This window comes from Carcharhinus amblyrhynchos, chromosome 13, assembly GCF_965287045.1.
Source record: "Carcharhinus amblyrhynchos chromosome 13, sCarAmb.v2.hapA, whole genome shotgun sequence".
Lineage (NCBI taxonomy): Eukaryota > Metazoa > Chordata > Chondrichthyes > Carcharhiniformes > Carcharhinidae > Carcharhinus > Carcharhinus amblyrhynchos.
The window spans coordinates 70,539,813-70,564,309 of record NC_137336.1 but is presented as its reverse complement, the minus strand read 5'-3'; the positions used below and the strand labels follow the sequence as shown (position 1 = coordinate 70,564,309).

The following is a 24,497-nucleotide window of genomic DNA, read 5'->3' as shown; positions in this document are numbered from 1 at the left end:
ATCATTTATGATGCTCATCCCCAAGGGGTTTTGCACAACTTTCTCATTACACAATACCAGTTTAGGATGGCCTGTTCTCTACAAAGAACAAAGAACAACACAGCACAGGAAACAGGCCCTTCGGCCCAACGAGCCCGCGCCACCATTTTGACATTATGAGTCCCCTCTCTACCCATGACCCTTGTCTATGCTTATGGCATTCCATAGTTGGTTTTTCAATGTATTGATGCAGAAAACCATCCTGTATACACTCCAGAAATTTCTCCTCTACATTATTGTGAATAATCTGATTTGCCAAATATATATACACAGATTCAAGTCATCCACAATTGCACATGTTCCTTTATCACATACGCCTCTAATTTCCTGTTTAATACCTTTCCCAACATCATCATTACAACTTGGTGGTCTACATACAGTCCCCACTAAAGTTTTTTTGTGCTTAGAATTTCTCAGCTCCACTCATACAGGTTCCACATCAAAGAAAGAACAAAGAAAATTACAGCACAGGAACATGTCATTTGGCCCTCCAAGCCTGCACCAACCATGCTGCCCAACTTAACTAAAACCCCCTACCCTTCCAGGGACCATATCACTCTATTCCCATCCTATTCATGTACTGTTAAGACACCCCTTAAAAGTCACTGCCATATCCACTTCCACTAGCTCCCTCAGCAATGAGTTCCAGGCACCCACTACTCCCTGTGCAAAAAAATCTGCCTCATACATCTCCTTTAAACCTTGCCCCCTCACACCTTAAACCTATTCCACAATCCCCCCAGTAATTGTCAAAACTAATATGTTTCCTCACTATTTCATCAATTTCCTATTTCACCAGCAATGCAACTCCCCACTTTTTCCTCTTTGACTGTCTTTCCTAAATACTGAATACTCCTGAATGTTCACTTCCCATCCCTGGACAGCCTGCAGCATTTCTCCATAACACCAACTATATCATGCCCATTTACATCTTAAGACTTGTCTTTTTAAAATTACTTGCCTCTTTCCCATTATTTTTCATTGTGGTCCTGTTTATTCTGGCCCTTGATTTCTCTGCCTATCATTTTTCTTATTCGTCTGACTGTCTTTTGTTCTTGTCCTTGATTCCCTCTCCTCTAACTCCATGCATAGGTTCCCTACCCATTTTAGTTTGAACCCTTCCAACCACTCTCGCAAATTATGGGCATAGGGTTGAGGGGACGGCCTGGTTGAAATGCACTTTTGGCAAGTCAGGTTTGATAGGCAGGATGTCCTCTTTCTGTTCTGCAGGGATTCTATGGTTCAAATATTCTGCCTAGGACAATCATTCCAATCCTGCCCAGGTGTAAGCTGCCAAGTTTGTACCAGTCCCACCATCCCAGGAATCTCAAACCATCCCCCAAACACCATCTCTTCAGTCACATATTCACTAATATATCTTAAAATTTCCACTCCGACCAACATGTGATTGCGGGATCACAATGTTTGAGGTTCTACTTTCCAATATAGGATCATAGTATCCTACAGTGCAAAAGGAGGCCATTCAGACTATCGAGTCTGCACTGACTACAATCCCATGCAGGCATTATCCCCAAAGCCCCATGCATTTACCCTAGCTAGTCCCCCTGACACCAAACGGCAATTTAGCTTGGCCAATCCACCTAACCTGAATGCACTACCAAGTGTGGTGATTGAGGCAGTTATGTTAGCCACATTTAAGACTTATCTTGATAGGCATATGATCAGATGGGGAATAGAGGGATATAAAAGTGATTGGTTTAGACAGATAAATGTGATCGGCGCAGGCTTAGAGGGCCAAAAGGCCTAAGGGCCTGTTCTTGTGCTGTACTGTTCTTTGTTCTAACCCGCACACCTTTAGATGTGGAAGGAAACCGGAGCACTCGCAGGAAACCCATTTAGACACAGGGAGAATGTGCAAATTCCAAGCAGATAGTAGCCCAAGTCGGGAATTGAATCTGGGCCCCTGGTGCTGTGAACCCGCAGTGCTAACCACCGTGCTGCCCTTAAACATATTCCCTAATTCTGCTTTTAGGACTTCATCCTTTTTTTAAACCAACATCAGTAGTACCAATAAGAACATAAGAACATAAGAAATAGGAGCAGGAGTAGGCCATCTGGCCCTTCGAGCCTGCCCCGCCATTCAATAAGATCATGGCTGATCTGTCGCTGCTCAGTTCCACTTTCCCGCCCTCTCCCCATAACCCTTAATCCCCTCTCTTATCAAAAACCCATCAACCCGCTTCTTAAAAATATTTAGCGAGGCAGCCTCCACCACTTCAACGGGCAGAGAATTCCAGAGATTCACCACCCTTTGAGTGAAGAAGTTCCTCCTCAACTCCGTTCTGAACCGCCCCCCCTTTATCTTGAGGCTGTGCCCCCTAGTCCTACTGTCTTTTTTGAGCGGGAAGAGTCTTTCCACCTCTATCCTATCCATCCCATTCATCATCTTATACGTCTCAATGAGATCTCCCCTCATTCTTCTAAACTCTAACGAGTACAAGCCTAGTTTATTCAGCCTCTCCTCATAGCTCAACCCCCTCAACTCCGGTATCAGCCTAGTAAACCTCCTCTGCACTCCCTCCAGGGCCAAAATATCCTTGCGCAGGTGCGGCGCCCAAAACTGCACACAGTACTCCAGCTGCGGCCTCACCAATGCCCTATACAGCTGCAGCAAGACCTCCCTACTTTTATATTCAATCCCCCTCGCTATGAAGGCCAGCATCCCATTCGCCTTCCTGACCACCTGCTGCACTTGCAGGCTGGGTTTTTGCGACTCATGCACAAGGACCCCGAGGTCCCTCTGCACCGTCGCCTGCTGCAGTTTTTCGCCACGTAAGTAATAGTCCTTCCTACCATTCTTCCTACCAAAGTGGACCACCTCACACTTGCCAACATTAAATTCCATTTGCCATTTCCTGGCCCATTCGCCCAGCCTATCTAGATCCTTCTGCAGACTCTCCACACCCTCCGCACAATTTGCCTTTCCCCCAATCTTAGTGTCATCAGCAAATTTCGACACCCTACACTCGGTTCCCTCCTCCAGATCATCTATATAAATGGTAAATAGCTGAGGCCCCAGCACCGACCCCTGGGGCACCCCACTAGTCACCAACCGCCAATCCGAATAGCACCCATTGACCCCCACTCTCTGCCTCCTATTTGACAACCAATCCTCTATCCACGCTAACACCCTACCCCCAACTCCATGTCCTCTGACCTTCTGCAGTAACCTCTTGTGAGGTACCTTATCAAACGCCTTCTGAAAATCCAGAAAGACCACATCCACCGGCTCTCCTCTATCCACCGCCCTAGACACATCCTCATAGAACTCCAGTAAATTTGTCAGACACGACTTCCCTTTAATGAAACCGTGTTGCGTCTGCCCTATCAAGCAATTCCCTTCAAGATGCCTCGCAATTTCCTCCTTAATATGCACCATCATATTCATTTAATGAGAAACTTGTAAAATGAGACCTGCAGAATAATGAAGTTTTAATCTGCAACCTGAATCATGCAGCCCGTAACATGGTATCCGTATGATGCGGCCTGCATGTTGGAACTGGCTTAGCCATAGAAGGCAAAAAGTAGCTTTGGAAGGATGTTTTTCAGAATAGAGATCAATAACTGGGACCTTTGTCGTAATATATATAAATTAGCTGGAGGAAAACGTAGGTGGTCTGATTAGTAAGCTTTGGGATGACACAAAAATTGGCAGAGTTGCAGATGCTGACAAGGATTGTCAAAGGATACAGCAGGTTACAAATAGATTGCAGACTTGGGCAGAGAAATGGCAGATGGGGTTTAATCCAGATAAATGCAAGGTGATGCATTTTGGAAGATCAAATTCAGGTGCAAGTTACACAGTAAAGTCAGAACACTTTGGAGCACTGACATAGAGAGAGATCTGGGCTACAAGGTCCACGGATCCCTAGAAGAGGCAACACAAAAGGATAAAGTGATCAAGAAGGCATACAACATGCTTGCCTTCATTGGCCAGAGTGTCAAGTATGAAAGTTGGCAAGTTATTTTACAGTCATATAAAACATTTGTTAGGCTGCATTTGGAATAGTGTGCGCAGTTCTGGTCACCACACTACCAGAAGGACGTGGATGCTTTGGAGAAGGTGCAAAGGAGGTTTACTAGGTTGTTGTCTGATTTTGAGGGTTTTAGGAATGAGGAGAGGTTGGATATATTTGGGTTGTCTTCACTGGAAAAACGGAGACTGAGGGCAACCTGATAGGAGTCTACAAAATTATGACAGACATAGGCAGGGTGGATAGTGAAAGGCTTTTGCCCATGGTGAAAGGCTCGACCACAACATGGCACAGGTTTAAGGTGAGAGATAGTAAGTTTAAGGGAGATGTGCGGAGGAAGTTTGTTTAGGTTGTACATGTATTCATTGGAGTTTGGAAGACTGAGAGGTGGCCTTACTGAAACACAAGATCGTGAGGAAGCACAGATGCTGAGGGGATGTTTCTCCTTTTAGGAGAGACTAGAGCTAGGGGACACAGTTTAAAAATAAGGGGTCTCCCATTTAGATAGAGGCAAACAGAATTTATTTTCTCTCAAAGGATCATGAATCTGTGGAACTCTCTTCCCTGTAGAGACTGATAGACATGATGTGGCGATGCCGGCGTTGGACTGGGGTAAACACAGAAATAAGTCTCACAACATCAGGTTTAAGTCCAACAGGTTTATTTGATAGCAAAAGCCACTATCTTTCAGAGCACTGCTTCTTCGACAGGTAAGTGGGGGTTGTGTTCACAAACAGGGCATATAAAGACACAAACTCAATTTATAAAATAATGATTGGAATGTGAGTCTTTACATGTAATCATGTCTCAAAAGGTACAGACAATGTGAGTGGAGAGAGCGTTAAGCACAGGTTAAAGAGATGTATATAGTCTCCGGACGGGACAAGCTGGTGAGATTTTGCAAGCCCAGGCAAAGAGAACAAAGAAAATTACAGCAGAGGAACGGACCTCTCGGCCCTCCAAGCCTGCACCGACCTGCTACCTGGCTTAACTAAAACCCCCTATGCTTCCAGGGACCATATCCCTCTATTCCCATCTCATTCATGCATTTGTCAAGATGCCCCTTAAAAGTCACTACAGCATCTGATTCCACTACCTTCCCCCGGCAACGAGTTCCAGGCATCCACCACTGACTGTGTAAAAAATCTGCCTCATACATCTCTTTTAAAACTTGCCCCTTGCACCTTAAACCTGTGCCCCCTAGTAACTGACTCTTCCACCCTGGGAAAAAGCTTCTGACTATCTACTCTGTCCATGCCTCTCAATCTTGTACACTTCTAACAGATCTTCCCTCAACCTCCACTGCTCCAGTGAGAACAAACCAAGTTTCTCCAACCTCTTCTCATAGCTAATGCCCTCCACACCACGCATCATCCTGGTAAACTTTTTCTGTATCCTCTCCAAAGCCTCCACATCTTCTGGCAGGGTGGCAGATCCCTTTACCTATCAATATTCTTAAGGATTCTGCCATTTACTGTATATTTCCTATCCGTATTAGGCCTTCCAAAATGCATTACCTCACATTTGACCAGATTAAACTCCATCTGTTATCTCTCCGCCCAAGTCTCCAAGTGATCTATATCCTGCTATATCTTCTGATGGTTCTCATCGCTATCCACAAATCCACCAACCTTTGTGTCATCTGCAAACTTACTAATCAAACCAGTTACATTTTCCTCCAAATCATTTATATATATTACAAATAGCAAAGCTCCCAGCACTGATCCCTGAGGAATGCCACTTGTCACAGCTCTCCATTCAGTAATGCACCCTTTCACTGCTACCCTCTTTCTTCTTTGACCAAGCCAGTTTTGTATTCACCTTGCCAGCTCACCTCTGATCCCATGCGACTTTAACTTCTACACCAGTCTGCCACGAGGAACCTTGTCAAAGGCCTTACTGAAATCCATGTAGACAACACCTACTACCCTATCCTCATCAATCATCTTCTTCACCTCCTCGAAAAACTCGAGCAAGTTTGTGAGACACAATCTCCCCTTCACAAAACCATGTTGCCTCTCACTAATACGTCCACTTATTTCCAAAGTGAGAATAAATCCTGTCTTGATGAATCCTCCCCAATAATTTCCCTACCGCTAACAGTGGTCTTAATTCCATAAGTTTTGGGGTGCTTGTGGATAAGGACAAGAATGGTCCTAAAGCATTAAACTGGAGGAAGACAAACTCAACAATGTTTAGCAAGATCTGGAGAGTGCAGATTGAGGCTGTTTGAGGATAAAATCAACATCCGACATGTGGGAGTCTTTCAAATGTCAGTTGATTGGAAATCAAGACCAGCATGTACCTGTGAGGATGAAGGATAAGTGTGGCAAGTATCAGGTACCCTAGAGAATGAGGGATATTATGAGCCTCGTCAAAACATAAAGGAAGCATTCGTAAGGTCTAAAAGGCTTAGGACAGATGAAGTCCTGAAGAATATAGAAAACATAGGAAGGAACTTAAAGAAGGAGTTAGGAGGTCTAAGAGGGTCATGTAAGGTCCTTGGCAAACAGGATTAAGGAAAATCTTCATGAGCCTACCAAGGGGTAGGCTCATGAAGGAAGTAAGGAGGTGTGGGATAGAAGGAAATTTGGCCAATTGGATAAGTAACTGTCTGTCTCATTGGAGACAGAGGGTGGTGGTGGAGGGAAAATTTTCAGACTGGAGGCCAGTTACCAGTGGTGTACCACAGGGATCAGTGCTGGGTCCTCTGCTATTCGTGATTTTTATCAATGACTTGGAAGAGGGGGCTGAAGGGTGGGTTAGTAAATTTGCTGACGACACCAAGATTGGTAGAGTAGTGGATGAGGTGGAGGGCTCTCGTAGGCTGCAAAGAGACATTGATAGGATGCAGAGCTGAGCCGAAAAATGGCAGATGGAGTTTAACTCTGATAAGTGCAAAGTGATTCACTTTGGTAGGACAAATTTGAATGTGGATTACAGGGTTCTGAGGAATGCGGAGGAACAGAGAGGCCTTGGGGTTCATAGCCACAGATCCCTGAAGGTTGCCACTCAAGTGAATAGAGCCGTGAAGAAGGCTTATATAGTGTGTTAGCGTTTATTAACAGGGGGTTTGAGTTTAAGAGCCGTGGGGTTATGCTGCAACTATACAGGATCTTGGTGAGACTACATTTGGAATATTGTGTGCAGTTCTGATCACCTCACTATAAGAAGGAAGTGGAAGCATTGGAGAAAGTGCAAAGGAGATTTACCAGGATATTGCCTGTTTGGAGGGTAGGTCTTATAAGGAAAGGTTGAGGGAGCTGGAGCTTTTCTCTTTAGAGCGGAGGAGGATGAGAGGCGACTTAACAGAGGTTTATAACTTGATGAGGGGGATAGATAGAGTGGACATGCAGAGACTATTTCCTCAGGCAGATGTAGCTGTTACTAGGGGGCAAAACTATAAGGTTCATGGTGGGAGATATAGGAGGGATGTCTGAGGTAGATTCTTCACTCAGAGAGTGGTTGGGAGGTGGAATGCACTGCCCGCGGTTATTGGATAGGCGCATGGAGCACACCAGAATGATAGGGAGTCAGTTAGCTTGATCTTGGGTTTGGACTTAGCTCGGCACAACATCAAGGGCCAAACAGCTGTACTGTTCTATGTTCTAAAATTTGAAGGCATTTTATATGTGTGTAAAGAGCAAGAAGGTAGCCAGGGAAAGGGTTAGTCCACTCATGGATAATGGAGAGAATCTATACATGGAATCAGAGTAATAGAGCGAGATATGAAATTAATACTTTGCCTCAATATTCACCAAAGAGAGGGACTTGATGGATGAGGAGCCTAGGGTAGGGTGTGTAGATATTCTGGGTCATGTCGCTGTCAAAAAGGAAGTGAAATTGAGCATTTTAAGAAGCATTAAAGTGGATAAGGTCCCAGGGTCTGATGCGATCTACCCCAGCATACTGAGGGGGGCAAGGGTGGAAATTGCTGGGGTCTTGACAGAAATCTTTGTATCCTCATTGGCTACAGGTGAACTTCCAGAGGACTGGAGGATAGCCAATATAGTTCCATTGTTTAAGAAGGGCAGCAGGAAATTATAGGCCGGTGAGCCTTACGTCAGTGGTAGGGAAATTATTGGAAAAGATTCTTATGGACAGGATTTACTCACATTTGGAGACAAATTGACTTATTAGTGTTAGACAGCATGGTTTTACGAAGGGGAGGTCGTGCCTCACTAACTTGATCAAGTTTTTCGAGGAAGTGACGAAAATGATAGATGAGGGAAATGCAGTGGATGTTGCATATGTGGATTTCAGTAAAGCCTTTAACAAGGTACCTCATGGTAGATGGGTACAAAAAGTGAAGTCGCGCGGGATCAGAAGAGAGCTGGCAAGGTGAATTTGGAACATGAGAGTTCCCAACAGAGTAGAGAGGTAGAAACTATTCCCATTGTTGGAAGGATTATTAAGAAGTGTGACACAGATTTAAAATAATTGGGCAAAGCAGCATTGGAAGAACCTTTTCACACAGCGAGTAGTTAGGATCTGGAATGCACTGTCTGAGAGCGTGGCGGAGACAGATTCAATGGAAACATTGAGGAGGGAATTATGTAAAAAGGAAAAATGTTCAGGGCTTCTGGGAAACGGTACGGCACTGCTGCTAGATAAATTGTTGGAGAGCCAGTACAGACATGAGGGGCTGAATGGCCTCCTTCTGTGGTGCAATCATTCTGTGATTCAGTTATTTTCAGCTAATTGGTATGATTTGGAATTCACTGCCTCAAATGTTAGAGTCAGTACAGCATGGAAGGTCATCATTTGGCCCATTAACCCTACCTGGGGATGGGATGGAGAATGATGGTGGAAGCAGATTCAATAACAACATTCAAAGAGAAACGGCTGTTCAGGATGAAGATTTGCAGGCATGTCAAAATGAGCTAGAGGATCAAACATGATCGTATTGAATGTCGGAACAGGCTCAAAATGGCCAAATGGTCACTCTTGCTCCTAGTTGCTATGTATCTATGCAGAAAAGCAGGAAAGGAGAATGATGAGACAGCACTTCCAAAGAATGATTTCCTACTTTGCTATAAGATCCTATAATTTAGTGTCTCAATGTTAAGCAGATTTCATCTTGGTCACTAACTGACCTTCCCCGATCCCCACTCAGTTCTCTTTCACTTTATTTGACTGATTTCAGTCAGGAAACTGGGAGGAACTCACCTGCCACCACGGTAGTTGCCTGTCTTCGAACGTTGCTCTTGTCCACATATTCACCGTAATCTAACTTTCCCTCCACATAAATTCTGGCTCTGCTTGGTGAAGAAGTGAGAAATAATTCCAGAAGAGGCAGCATAAATTTTACACACTCTGAGATGCTTCCCAAAATTAGAGAAAATCTTCAGAAAATCCACAGCAGTCACTCCATATAAATGGGGGTTTAACTATAGGCCTCCCAACAGCCAGAGGGAGATAGCGGAACAGATATGTAGGCAGATTTTGACAAGATGGAAAAGTAACAGAGTTGTTGTGGTAGGAGATTTTAACTTCCCCTATATTGACTGGGACTCACTTAGTGCTAGGGGCGTGGATGGGGCAGATGGTAAGCAGCATCCTGGAGGGCTTCTTGAAACAGTATGTAGATAGTTCAACGAAGGAATGGGCTGTACCGGACCTGGTATTGGGGAATGAGTCTGGCCAGGTGGTCGACGTTTCAGTAGAGGAGCAGTTCAGGAACAGTGACCATAATTCAGTAAGCTTTAAAGGTACTGATGGATAAAGATAAATGTAATCCTCAAGTCAAGGTTGGGGGAAGGCTAATTACAACAATATTAGGCAGGAACTGAAGAATATCGATTTGGGGCAGATGTTTGAGGGAACATCTGGCATGTGGGAGGCTTTTAAGTATAAGTTGACAGGAATTCAAGATCGGCACATTCCTGTGAAGATGAAGGATAAGTATGGCAAGTTTTGGGAGTCTTGGATAATGAGAGAAATTGTCAGCCTAGTCAAAAAGTAAAAAGGAAATATTTGTCAAGGCTAGGAGGCTGGGAACACATGAAACAAGTGTGGAATACTAAGGAAGTAAAAAGAAACTTAAGCAAGGAGTAAGGGTGGCTAAAAGGAGTCAAGAAAAGTCATTGGCCAGCAGGATTAAAGAAAATCCCAAGGCTTTTTATACATATATAAGGAGCAAGAGGGTAGCCAGGGACAGGGTTGGCCCACTCAAGGACAGGGGAGGGAATCTCTGCATGGAGCCGGAGGAAATGGGCAAGAAATTAAATGAGTATTTTTCATCAGTATTTACCAAAGAGAAGGACTTGGTGGATAATGAGTCCGGGGAAGGGTGTTCGATATTTTGAGTCACGTTGAGATCAAAAAAGTGGTGGTATTGGGGTTCTTGAGAAATATTAAGGTAGACAAGTCCCCAGCGCCTGATGGAATATACCCCAGAATACTGAGAGAGACAAGGGACGAAAATGCTTGGGTCTTGAGAGAAATCTTTGCATCCTCACTGGCTACAGGGTAGGCCCCAGAAGATTGGAGAATAGCCAATGTTATTCTTTTGTTTAAGAAGGGTAGCAAGGATAATCCAGGTAATTACAGGCCTTTCATCAAGGTAGGGAAATTATTGGAGAGGATTCTTAGAGACAGGATTTACTCCCTCTTTGAAATAAGTGCATGTATTAGCAAGAGGCAACATGGTTTTATGAAGAGGAGGCCCTGTCTCACTAACTTGATCGAGTTATTCGAGGGAGTGACAAAGATGATTGATGAGGGTAAGGCAGTAGACGTTGTCTTTGATAAAAAGTCCCTCATGGCAGACTGGTTCAGAAGGTCCGAGATGAGCTGGCAAGATGGATACAGAACTGGCTCAGTCAAAGAAGACAGAGGGTAGCAGTGGAAGGATGCATTTCCGAATAGAAGGCTGTGACAAGTGGCGTTCCTCAGGGATCAGTGCTGGGACTGTTGCTGTTCGTAATATAAATAAATGATTTGGAGGAAAATGTAACTAGTTTGATTAGTAATTTTGCGGATGACACAAAAGTTGGTGGAATTACGAATAGCAATGAGAACCATCAGAGGATACAGCAGGATATAGGTCAGTTGGAGACTTAGGCAGAGAGATGGCAGATGGAGTTTAATCTGGACAAACGTACGGTAATATATTTAGGAAAGTCTAATAGATGGGAAATGTATAGTAAATGGCAGAACCCTAATGAGTATTGATAGGCAGAGGGATCAGGCCACCGAAAGTGGCAACGCAGGCAGAGAAGGTAGTCAAGAAGGCAAATGACATGCTTGCCTTCATTGGCCGGGTCATTGAGTTTAAAAATTGGCAAATCATGTTGCAGCTTTATAGAATCTTAGTTAGGCTGCACTTGGAATATAGTGTTCAATTCTGGTCACCACATTACCAGAAAGATGTGGAAGCTTTGCAGAGGGTACAAAAAAGATTTACCAGGACGTTGCTTGGTGTGGAGGGCATTAGCTATGAGGATTGGTTGGAGAAACTTGGTTTGTTCTCACTGAATGACGGAGGTTGAGGACAACCTGATAGAAGTCTACAAGATTATGAGGAGCACGGACAGACTAGGTAGTCAGAAACTCTTTTTTCAGGGTGGAAGAATCAAATACTAGGGGGCATAGGTTTGAGGTGAAGAGGGAAGGTTTAAAGGAGATGTACAAGGCAAGATTTTACACAGAAGGTGGTTGGTGCCTGGAACTCTGCTGAGGGAGATGGTGGAAGCAGATAGTGACTTTTAAGGGGCGTCTTGACAAATACATGAACAGGAAGGAAATAGAGGGATATGTTCCCCGGAAGGATAAGATGTTTCAGTTTGTTAGGGCAGCTTGGTTGTTGCTAACTGGGAGGGCCAAATGGCCTGTTGATGTGCTGTAATTTTCTTTGTTCTTTTAATGATATGGAGGAAAATATAAATGATCTGGAGGAAAATGTGGGTGCTCTGATCAGTAATTTTGCAGATGACACGAAGATTGGCAGGGTTGCTGATAGTGCTGGGGACTGTCAGAGGATACAACAGAATAGATACATTGGAGACTTACCACAGAAATGGCAGATGGAGTTTAATCTGGACAAATGCAAGCTGATGCATTTTAAAGGATCAAGTTTAGGTGTGATTTATACTGTAAACACCATAACGCTTAGGAACATTAACATACTGAGGGATCTCGGCGCGCAGATCCACAGGTCCCTATAAGTGATAACACAGGTTGCTGAGGTGATTACGAAGGCATATGGCATGATTGCCTTCATTGGCCAGGGTATCGAGTATAAGAGTTGGGAAATCATGTTGCAGCTATATAAAACTTTGGTTAAGCCACATTTGGATCATTACGTACAGTTCTGATTGCCACACCACCAAAAGGGCGTGGAAGCTTTGGAGAGAGTGCAAAGAAGGTTCACCAAGATGTTGCTTGGTCTCGAGCATATTGACTATGAGGAGAGATTGAATAAACTAGGATTGTTTAAACTGCAAAGACATAGGCTGAAGGGAGACCTAATAGAGGTCAACAAAGTTGTGAGGCAATAGACAGGGTAGATAGTCAGAGGCTTTTTCCCCAGGGTGGAAATGTTAATTACAAGGCGGCACAGGTTCAAGGTGAGAAGGGGAAAGTTTAAGGGAGATGTGTGGGTGAGATTATTCAGTCAGTGGTGGGTGCCTGGAAAATGCTGCCAGAAGAGGTGGTGTGAGCAGGCACATTTGCAATATTTAAGAGACATCTGGATGGGTAAATGAATAAGGAAGGAACAGAGGGATAAGGGCAGATGGGTTTTTTTGTATTTTAGTTAGGGCATCATGATCGGCACAGGCATGGAAGGCCGGAGGGCCTGTTCTTTTGCTGTACTTTTCGTAGAATCAACAGTGCAGAAGAAGGCCATTTGGCCCATTGAGCCTGTACCAAAAACAATCCCACCTAGGTCCTATCCCCGTAAGCCCACATATTTTACTCTCCTAGTGCCCTGATGCTAACGGACAATTTAGCATGGCCAATCAACCTATCCCGCAAATCTTTGGAGTGTGGGAAGAAACCAGAGCACCCGGAGGAAACCCACGCAGACATGAGGAGAATGTGCAAATGCCACACAGACAGTGACCAAAGCTGAGAATGGAACCTGGGTCCCTGGCGCTGTGAGGCAGGAGTGCCAACCATTGTGCCACTATGTCGCCCCTTTGTTCTTTGTTCTAAGATCATCATAGCTCCACTCTGAAACTCACTGCTAAGTGCCAGGCTTAAGAACATCTCATCAGGGCTGGAGAGGAACTGGGGTTGGTTGGGAAAGGAGAAAATTGCCATGGTAGGTACAAGAACAAAGAACAAAATCAACATAATCTCGTTGCTTTTAAACTCCATCCCTCTAGCAATGAAGGACAAAATTCCATTTGCCTTTTAAATTACCTGCTGCACTTGCAAACCAATTTGTTGAGATTCCTGCACAAGGACACCCAGGTCCTTCTGCACAGCAGCATGCTGCAATTTTTTTCACCATTTAAATGATAATCCATTATGCTGTTATAAATAATAGTCCATTTTGCTCTTCATCCAGAGGGAGGCTGGAATGCTCTGCCTGAGAGGGAAATAGAGGTGAGAAATATCCCAAACTTAAAAAAGTACATGAATGAGCACTTGAAATTTCATGACATTCAAGGCTATGGGTCAAGTATTGGAAATAGGATGAGTGTAAATTTTGTGTAATTTTGTTGGTGCAGACTTGATGGGCCAAAGGGCTTTTTCTGTAATGTATGACTCTGATTCTACATGCTTTTAGTAAAACTTCTTTCTTAGTCCTACCTGTATTGTTTTTGAACAGTAAAGGAATTAAGGGTTATGGTGAGCAGGCAGGCAAATCCACGTTAAGATCAGCCATGATCTTATTGAATGGCGGAGCAGGCTTGAGGGGTCAGATGGTCTACTCCTGCTCTTAGTTCTTATGAAAAAACTGTTTCCTTGAATCCCCATCTAAACGTCTTTCCTTCCCTTCACTTTAAAATTATGCCCCCTTGTTCAATGAAGGGGAACAGCTGCTTCGGATCCAACCCCTCATAATCTTATATACCTCAATCAGGTACTCTTCAGCCTTCTCTGCTCTAATGACAAACAACCTGAGCCTATCCAGTCTCTCTTCATATATCAAATGCTCCGTTTCCCAGGCAGCATCCTGGTGAAACTCCTTTGTGCCCCCTCCAGTGAAATCACATCCTTCCTATACTGAGGTGACCAGAACTGCACACTATACTCCAGCTCTGGCCTAACCTAAGTTTTCTACACGTTCAATATAATCTCCTTGAACTCTATGCCATGACTAATAAGACAAGAGTTCCATATGTCAACTTAACTATCCTTTAATATGTCCTGCCATCTTCAGCAATCTATGGATGAGCATCCAGGACTTCTCTGTTCCTGAGCTTCCTCGTGTCATGTATAAGTAGCTCAGGGCTAAATTAAAAAGCAGAACCACAAAGACAATAATCTCTAGATTACTACCACAGGCAGAAGTAAATTGGCACAGGGTAAATAAAATTACAGTTGAATGCATAGCTCAAAGATTGGTGTGGGAGTAATGAGTTAATATTCATGGAGCACCGGCACCAATACTGGGGAAAGTGGGAGCGTTCCTTTTGGGAAGCTTTGTTAACTTTGTAGAAAACACTGATCCACCCTCAAGTGAAGTATTGAATCTCAGAATCTTCACAGAGCAGCAGGAGGCCATTCAGCCCATCGAGTATGCACTGGCTCATTGAAAGTCCCACTCTCCTGCCTTATCCCTGTAATCTTGTACATTCTTTTTTTTTCAGATAGCAATCCAATTTCCTTTTGAATACCTAGATTGAATTTGCCTCCACAATCCTCTTGGGAAGTTCATTCCAGACTCAAACCATCCTCTGGGTGAAATAATTTTTCCTCACATTACTTCTACTCCTTTTTTTTATTATTTTGACTGTGTCCTCTGGTTCTTGATGCTCTTGAGAGAACAAAGCAAAGTACAACACAGGAACATGGCCTTTGACCCTCCCAGCCCATGTCTCAAGCTGCGATAACTAAACTAAAAAAAAACCTGCCCTTATTCGGTCCATATCCCTCTATTCATGTATTCATTCAGATGCCTCCTAAATGTTTCAAATGTGCCTGCTTCCATCAACTCCTCTTGTACCGTGTTCCAGGCACCCACTACCCTCTGTGTAAAACATTTCTTCCACACATCTCCCTCAAACTTCCCCCCTTTCACTTTGAACCTGTGCCCCTTGTAACTGACACTTCCACCCTTGGAAAAAGCTTCTGACTATCCACCTTGTCTATACATCTCATAATCTTGTAGACCTTTATTAGGTCTCCCTTCAGTCTCTGTCTTTCCAGTGAAACTGTTCCCACTGAAAGGAACAGTTTCTCCCCATTTACCCTGTCCAACTCTTCAGGTTATGGGAAATTATAGATGGGTTGATCAGATGGGCAAAACAGTGGCAGATGATATTTAATCCTGATAAATGTGAGATGATGCACTTTGGAAGAATATTTAATGAATGGCAAGACACCAAGAAGCACAGAGGAACAGATGGATCTTGGGGTACTTATTTACAGATGCCTAAAGTCGGTGGAGCAGCTGAATAGGGTTAATCAAGAATGCATATTGGGCACTTGCTTTTATCAGTTGTGGCATAGAGTACAAGAGTAAGGAGGTTACGTTGGAGCTGTGCAGAACATTGGTTAGGCTGGTATACTGTGTGCAGTTCTGGTCACCTCACTATAGGAAGAATATAGAGAAGAATTACCAGGATGTTGCTTGGAATGGAGATTTGAGTTATAAAGAGAGGCTGGATAGGCTTTAGAACAGAGATGAATGGGGGAAGGGGAGGTATGATTGAGGTGTATGGGCAGGGGAATAAGAAGTAGCTGTTCCCCTTGGTTGAGGGATCAATCACGAGGGGGAATAGATTAAGAGTGAGGGCAGGAGATCCCAAGTTTCTCTGAATTCCACGTGCTTCAACTTTCTCAAATCAGTCTTCCATGTGGGACCTTGTCAAAAGCTTTGCCAATATCCATGTAAACAACACCAACTTCACTTCCCCCATCCCTACACTCGATCACTTATTCAAAAAATTCTATCAAATCTGCTGAGCATGAATTCCCTCCAAAGCCATGCTGACTATCCCTAATCAACCCATGCTTTATTTTATCAAAGCAAACTTTAACACAGTTTAACTATAACAAATGAATTAGCTTAATATTTACCAATTGAACAATACTTGAACATGACAAGTGACGATTCTTAACTGCTGGGCTTTCCCTATGAGTTCCAATTCAAGCAATATTCTTCTTGCAGACTTGCAAACCCTCTTCAAAATCAGTTACCAAACACAGGCTTACATGCTTCTATTCAAGTTGTCAGTCCTAGAGTTCTCAGAGCACTTCTGGAGAAAGAGAGACATTGCTTCTTTCAGAACTAGGCGGGATCTGGCTGTTAGAAAATAAAACAGAAGCTCCCCCCATTAGCACATGACTGTCTCGGTCAATCAACCAAATCAAAACTCTACTCTGAAACCCTAAGGGAAATGGGGTTTTATGGTGGGGGTGGCACATTGGTTAGCACTGGCACCTCACAGTGCTAGGGATCCAGGTTCAATTCCAGCTTTGGGTCACTGTCAGTGTGGAGTTTGTGCATTCTCACCATGTCCGCATGGGTTTCCTCCAGGTGTTCTGGTTTCCTCCCACAGTCCAAAGATGTAAAGCTTAGATTGATTGGTCAAACTAGTGTCGGGGGATTAGCAGGATGAATGTGTGGGATTACAGGGATAGGGTCTGGATGGGATTGTGGTTGGTGGAGGCTTGATGGGCCAAATGGCTTCTTTTTGCACTATAGGGATTCTATGATTTTATGAAACCTAAGTAAACACAAATACATTAACTCTGTTTCAACAAACACACCATTAACTAAAATGAGTTATCCTGGAGTCGCAGCGTGGAGCTTCATGTTTCTTCCATGCAAATCGCCTCCTTGCAACAAAACACTGCATCTTGCAAGAAACACGATACAACTATATTTCTTAAAGGCACAGTATCATCAATGTCAACATGACTCCAGGATGGCATATTGCCTCTCTGGTGCTAGGGTCCAGGATGTCACTGCACGGCTGCAGGGCATTCTGAAGGAAGAGGCTAATAAAACAGAGGTCATGGTACATGTTGGTATCAATAACATAGATAGAGAGAGGGATGAGATCTTGCATCAAGAATTCAGGGAGTCAGGCAATAGACTAAAAAGCAGGATCTCTCAGGTTGTATTCTCTGGATTACTCCCAGTGCCATGTGCTAGCGAGCACAAAAATAGGAGAATAGTGCCAATGAATGTGTGGCTTAAGAGTTGGTGCAGGAGGGAGGATTTTAGATTCCTGGATCACTGCGACCATTTCTGGATAAGATGGGACCTGTACAGGCAGGACAGTCTACATGTGAATGGGATTAACATCTTTGCAGGATGTTTTGCGAGTGCTGTTGGGAGGAGTTGAAACTAATTTGACAGGGAGAGGGGACACCGACTATTAGCAGAATAAGGACACAGAATCATACAGTAAAACAACCAAGTAAGAGGGAGGGCAGTTGTATTAAGTTTCAAGGGGGTAAGGTCAGGCTGGGTGGCTTCTATTTTAATGTCAGCAGGTTTGCAGGTAAAATGGATGGGTTAGCGTGATGATTGTCACATGGAAATGTGACACTGGCAAATGGGATTTAATGTTGGCAAGTGTGAAGTTGTCCACTTTGGTAGGAATAATGGTAGGAAGGACTATTACTTACGTGGCGAAAAACTGCAGCATGCTACGGTGCAGAGGGACCTCGGGGTCCTTGTGCATGAGTCACAAAAACCCAGCCTGCAGGTGCAGCAGGTGGTCAGGAAGGCAAATGGGATGTTGGCCTTCATAGCGAGGGGGATTGAATATAAAAGTAGGGAGGTCTTGCTGCAACTGTACAGGGCACTGGTGAGGCCGCAGCTGGAGTACTGTGTGCAGTTTTGGTCGCCACACTTACGCAAGGATATTTTGGCCTTGGAGGGAGTGCAGAGGAGGTTTACTAGGCTGATACCAGAGTTGAGGGGGTTGAACTATGAGGAGAGGCTGAATAAACTAGGCTTGTACTCGTTAGAGTTTAGAAGAATGAGGGGAGATCTCACTGAGACATACAAGATGATGAATGGGATGGATAGGATAGAGGTGGAGAGACTCTTCCCGCTCAGGAAGGACAGTAGGACGAGAGGGCACAGCCTCAAGATAAGGTGGGGGGGGGGGGGCAGTTTAGAATGGAATTGAGGAGGAACTTCTTCACTCAAAGGGTGGTGAATCTCTGGAATTCTCTGCCCGTTGAAGTGGTGGAGGCTGCCTCGCTAAATATATTTAAGACACGGGTGCCTGGAAGAGTGATGGAGGTGGGATGCTTCACATCCTTTAAAAAGTACCTGGATGAGTACTTGGCATGCCATAACATTCAAGACCACGGGCCAAGTGGGATTAGATAGTCAGACCGGACATTTCATGCATCCGTGCAAACTCGATGGGTGAAGGGTCTCTTCTGCACAGTAGTATTCTGTGACAGAGTAGATAGGGAGAAACTGTTCCTATTGGTGGAAGGATCAAGAATCAGAGAGTAAAGATTGAAGATAATTAGTGATAGGAGCAATGGAGACACCAGAAAGGTTTCACACAATGAGTGCTTTGAATTTTGAATATAGTAGCAGTTGGTTCAATGGAGACATTCAAGAGGGAACTAGTTTATTATGTAAGAAGGAAGAATGTGCAGCATTACAGGGTGAATGAGGTGGGATGGCACTAGGTGAATTGCTCATTCAAAGAGGCAGCACAGACATGGCAGATAAAATGGCTTCTTTCTGTGCTGAAATAATTCCCTGATTGTGTTGATTCATTGCATGATAGTCACATGGAGACAGAGTGAACCTTTCCCAACATCTGAAATAACTTCAGCTCAGGACAGACATGGCACAAAGTGCCCTGTGGATATACTACTACTCCACCTACCCCTTCTTCACATACTGATATGCCAAATCCCTCAAACCAGGTCGGAATATGGAAATTCGATGCCACGTTGTCTTCTGGCTGATGTCACCTGCAATAATTTAGCAACAGCTTTAACAAAACATTCTTACTGATGAAGTGTCAAGGTGATATGATTCATAGAATTGTGTCAATTATCTTATCATGCACGAGCTCTTTGAAAGGCTTATAAGATCTTAAGACATAGGAGCAGAATTAGGCCACTCGGCCCTTTGAGTCTGCTCTGCCATTCAATCATGGCTGATATTTTTCTTATCCTCATTCTCCTGTCTTTTCCCATAATCCCTGATCCCCTTATTAATCAAGAATCTATCTCTGTCTTAAAGACATTCAATGACCTGGCCTCCACAGCCTTCTGCAGCAAAGAGTTCCACAGATTGATCTGGCTGAAGAAATTCCTCCTCATCTCTTTTTAAAGGTTCATCCCTGTAGCCTGAGGTTGTGCCTTCTGGTTCTAGTTTTTCCTACGAGTGGAAACATCGTCTCCACGTCCACTCTATCCAGGCCTCGCAGTATCCTGTAAGTTTCAATAAGATCCCTACATATGGGGCCCAAAACTGCTCACAATATTCCAAACGGGGTCTGACCAGAGCCTTATACAGCCTCAGACGTACATTCTTGCTCTTGTATTCTAATCCTCTCGACATGAATGCTAACATTACATTTGCCTTCCTAACTGCCAAATGAACCTGCACATTAGCCTTCAAAGAATCTTGAACAATGACTCTCAAATCCCTTTGTGTTTCTGATTTCCTAAGCATTTTCCCATTTAGATTCTGAATTCAGAATCCATTCGTCCTTCCAAAGTGCATTACCTCACACTTTTCCACATTGTACTCCATCTGCCACTTCTTTGCCCACTCTCCCACGTCCTTCTGCAGCCTCCCTGCTTCCCCATTACTACCTGTCCCTCTACATACTTTTGTATCATCTGCAAACTTAGCAACAGTGCCTTCAGTCCTTTCCTCCAAATCGTTAATGTATATTGTGAAAAGTTGTGGTCCCAATATTGACCCTTAAGGCACACCACTAGTCACCAGCTACCTTCCTGAAAAAGGCCCCTTTATCCTCACTCTCTGCCTTCTGCCAGTTAGCCAATCCTCTATCCATGCCAGGATCTTACCCTTAACACCAGGGGCACTTAACTTATTTAACTATGCGGCACCTTGTCAAAGGCCTTCTGGATGTCTAAATAAATCACGTCCATTGATTCTCCTTTATCTAACTTCCTTATTATCTCCTCAAAGAACTCTAACAGATTTATCAGACAATGACCTCCCCTTGACAAAGCAGTGCTGACTCAGTCCTACTTTATCATGCACTTCCAAGTATTCTGCGATCTCATCTTTAATAATGGACTCTAAAATCTTGCCAATGACTGAAGTCAGGCTAACCGGCCTATAATTCCTGTCTGCTGCCTCCCTCCCTTCTTAAACAGCGGTGTTAAATTAGCTACTTTCCAGTCCTCTGGTATACCCTCTGCTTCCAGTGATCCCTGAAAGATCACGACCAATGCCTCTACAATTTCCTCAGCTATCTCTTTTAGAACTCTAGGGTGTAGTCCATCTGGTCCAGGTGATTTATCCACCTTTAGACCTTTCAATTTCCCCAGAACTTTCTCCTCAGTGATGGCCAATACACTCATTTGTGCCCCATGACTCTCCTGGAGCTCTGGCATCCCACTGGTGTCTTCCACTCTGAAGACTAAAGCAAAGTAATTATTCAGTTTCTCTGCCATTGCTTAGTTTCCTATTATTATTTCTCCAGCCTAATTTTCCAGTGGTCCAATGGCTATTTTTGTTCTTACTTTTTATATATTGAAAAAAAAATCTCTTCCTATCTTCTTTTATATTACTAGCTAGCTTACAGTCATATTTCATCTTCTCCCCCCCTTATTGCTTTTTTAGTTGTTCGTTGCTTGCTTTTAAAGGCTGTCCAATCCTCTGGCTTCCCAGTAATCCTTGCCACTTTGACTGCTTTATCTTTTGCTTTTTTGCTGTCCTTGACTTCCCTCGTCAGTCATGGGTGCCTCATCCTCCCCTTAGCACGTTTCTTTCTCCTCAGGATGAATTTCTGTTCTGCCTCCCAAATAACCCGCAAAAACTCCTGCCATTGCTCTTCTACTGTCTTCCTTGTTAGGCTCCCTTTCCAATCAATTCTGGCCAGCTCCTCCCTCAAGTCTTTGTAATTACTTTTATTTAATTGTGATGCCACTATATCTGATTGCAGCTTCTTCCTCTCAAACTGCAGGGGAAATTCTCTCATATTGTGGTCACTGCTCCCTAAATATTCTTTCACCTAAGTTCCCTAATCAAGTCTGCCTCATTACACATCACCAAATCCAGAACTGTCTGTTCCCTAATAGGTTCTGTCACAAGCTGTTCCAAAACAAACCATCTCTTAGACATTCCACAAATTCCTTTGTCCTTTGTTCGTCCATTTAGTTACAGTAAACTGATCCAGGCCTCTCAGTGCCATCCTCGGATGGAAAAAGCAATCTTAGTGCAGAATGGAGAATGAATATTCAAAGGAAAAGAAGGAGGAATGGTTGTGGTGGGAGAGAGTGAATGGAACAATAGGTCTGTCAGGGGCAGTGATATGGGGAAATAAATGAATCCTAAAGAAAGGACGATGTTTTCCTCACAAATCGCAAATGCAATCTCAAAAAGTTGGTGATTCTCGAGTCTGCATGCACTTCCAATCTAGAAAACCTGCTCTTTTTCTCCCAGTCTCCAGGTGTTTGAAATCTGCCCTTTAGTTTTCTTTCAGAAATTGCTAGAAGCTAAAGAAAATTTCATCATCGTAAGTGAACTATGCTAATAACCCTGGAAAATCACGGTCACTGTACATACTCAGATATCAATCATAACTGTGGAATTTGGAATAATAATTCTGGGTAAAATGAATGCAGTCACCGACGACAGGTTCAGCAATGATCTCCTTTCATTCACGGATGCTGCCAGCTCTGGAATGTCCTCTACTTGAGGGATGGCTCCAGGAAGTCCATCAGCCTCACCTTGCAGTCTGGGAGGTGGCTGCAAGGGATGTCAGCTTATTGGGCGCCTGCCTGAGAAATGCCATCCAATGTAGCAAGAGGATGAATGATCTCATCCAATCTGCCAGCGTAAATTAATCTTCAGCTCATGCCAATCTCATTCTCATAACAGTGTTGTGAAATTAGTGTTTGTAAAATTATAAAACATTGTAAAAATGCTCAGAGTAGAAACCATTGCATGGTCTGTTTAAAAAAGTTTTTTTTTCTTGCTTAGAGTGTTAAAAGAGATACAGGCATACAGTACACAGACAGCATACAGTGAAACACTGTATTGCTCAGCGAGGGAATAATATTTCCAAGACGACAGGTTGTTTTTGAATTTTAGCCAACCAATTTGAAATAGACATTTGAATAGCAGCACGCTATCAGATTTGGATTTGATGTAAACTAATCCTATTGTGGAGATTTCTGGTATGTCATCAGGGGCATAAAACCAGCTCCCAGCTCCAGAGAACAGCCAGAAGACCGCCTGCCAGCAACTGCCACAGTTCATAGCTTGAGAGACATACACAGAAAGTAATTGCTCACTAACAGCATAACAGCCACATTTATTTCTTAAAAGGAAGCCTCATCTCAATTGTAAAAGTATCAACAGAAGATAATAAAGAAGAAAGTGATTCTGGAATATAATACCTGGTTGTATTTTGAGTGTAACTAAAATTTCTATTTTTTTTGTTATTAAGTGGGAAGTGAAATTGCTTTAATAGCTTTCCATAAGGAAAGTATTTTATTCAGTTTGTTAATAGTTTAGTTAACCTGTACTATTAGTTGGATAAATAAAGTGTTATTGTTGATTTTACAGAAAGAGTCTCAGGTAGTTATTTTAATTTAATCACTAAACGTTGCTGAAGAGCAGATCATACTATTTCTCAAACACATTTTAACAGATTACGAAGGGAGGTACTTCTCTTTGAGTGCGAGTTCTCAGAGAGATGATCAACCTGTCCTTCGTAACAATAGCACCATATGCTTAAAGGTTTACACTGCTTAGCTTACACAGTATCAGTGGGGAACACATTAGCACTCAATGTGTCATTGACACCTTAACATCACCAAAATCTCCTCTATCATGCTGCACAAACTCAATCCTCAGCCCTTACTGGGGAGTCCAAAAATGTGCAGGTTAGGTTTATTGGACATGCTAAACTTTCCCTTAGTATCCAAGGATGGGTAGGTTGAAGGGATTAGCAGGGTAAATATGTGGCGTTATGGGGCTAGAGTCTGGGTGGAATTGTTGTCGGTGCAGACTCAATGGGCCGAATGGCCTCCTTCTGCACTGTAGGGTTTCTATGATTTTTATACGCTCAGCACACACAGCAGTTTCTTAAGCTCTCCTCATCACGTTCCATTTATCTTCATCTAGGCCGATCTTGACCACAATGGAGGGGTGATATCCTAGGCATGTGGAAGGACAGCAGATAATCATGAGCTTTCCCACTTTGAGGAGGTTGCTGACAGGCCGAGGGATGAAGACAAAGATCGTTCCTATGGACAAGGTGAGATCAGTCTCTCTCAGCAAGCCAGTATGGATGACAAAAGTCGTAGGTAGAAGAAGGATTGGAATGGGGCACTCTGTTAAAATGGGCGGCGCAGGCTTATAGGGCCGAAGGGCCTGTTTCCTGTGCTGTGTTGTTCTTTGTTCTGAGCCCATCATGAATTGATATCCTAATAATTACAGTGAGTGACATGCAATACTGTATTTTGCCTGCTTATGAACTAAATTTATCTTTTCCCTCTCACAGATACCAGCAGGCACAGACAGAGCTCCAAGCCAATCATAAACCGCAGCCCTCAGGTGACCTCAGAAGAGGATGTTAAGGATGAAGAGCCGCCACCATGTTCACCTGCACCTCCCATCAGCATAGATTCACACACACCAGTGTGTCATAGAAATTCAGCATGTTTGCTACAATTTTCACCAATTTTTACAGAGGTACCATAGAAAGAAAAATACCAGAGCTTGTCATGGCTCCTGCTCTGACCAAGACTGCAAGAAACTACAAAGTGTTGTGAATGTAGCCCAATCCATCATGCAAACCAACCTCCCAGACTCCCTCTCTCCAATGACTGTCTACACTTCCCCCCTGCTTCAGCAAAGCTGCCAGCATAATCAAGGACCACACGCACTCCGGACATTCTCTCTTTCAGCTTCCATCAGGAAAAAGGTACAAAAAACTGAGAACACGTACCAACTGACTCAAGGACAGCTTCTTCCTTGCTGCCATCAGACTTTTGAATGAACCTATTATATATTAAGCTGATTATTTTACTTAGATTTCATTCTTCTCGTGTCATGCACACGAAGAGGCAGCAAGACTCGATCACCAGCCCTACTCCATTGGTCTAGCGAGGTGCTGCCCTGCTCTTAAAGATCCTCCTTAA

The 24,497-nt window shown here is 43.6% G+C and overlaps 1 protein-coding gene across 2 annotated transcripts in view; it reads right to left on the bottom strand.

Annotated features, from left to right (window-relative positions):
- Window positions 1-24,497, bottom strand: part of ssbp1 (single-stranded DNA binding protein 1) — a 53,825-nt gene that overhangs the window by 3,385 nt on the left and 25,943 nt on the right. For both annotated transcript variants that reach the window (XM_080201807.1, XM_080201808.1), the window contains exons 5-6: window positions 19,025-19,112; window positions 9,204-9,292 (exon numbers count right to left, since the gene is read on the bottom strand). In XM_080201807.1, coding sequence (XP_080057933.1) covers window positions 9,204-9,292; window positions 19,025-19,112 — 177 coding nt within the window. The remainder of the gene's footprint in view (window positions 1-9,203; window positions 9,293-19,024; window positions 19,113-24,497) is intronic.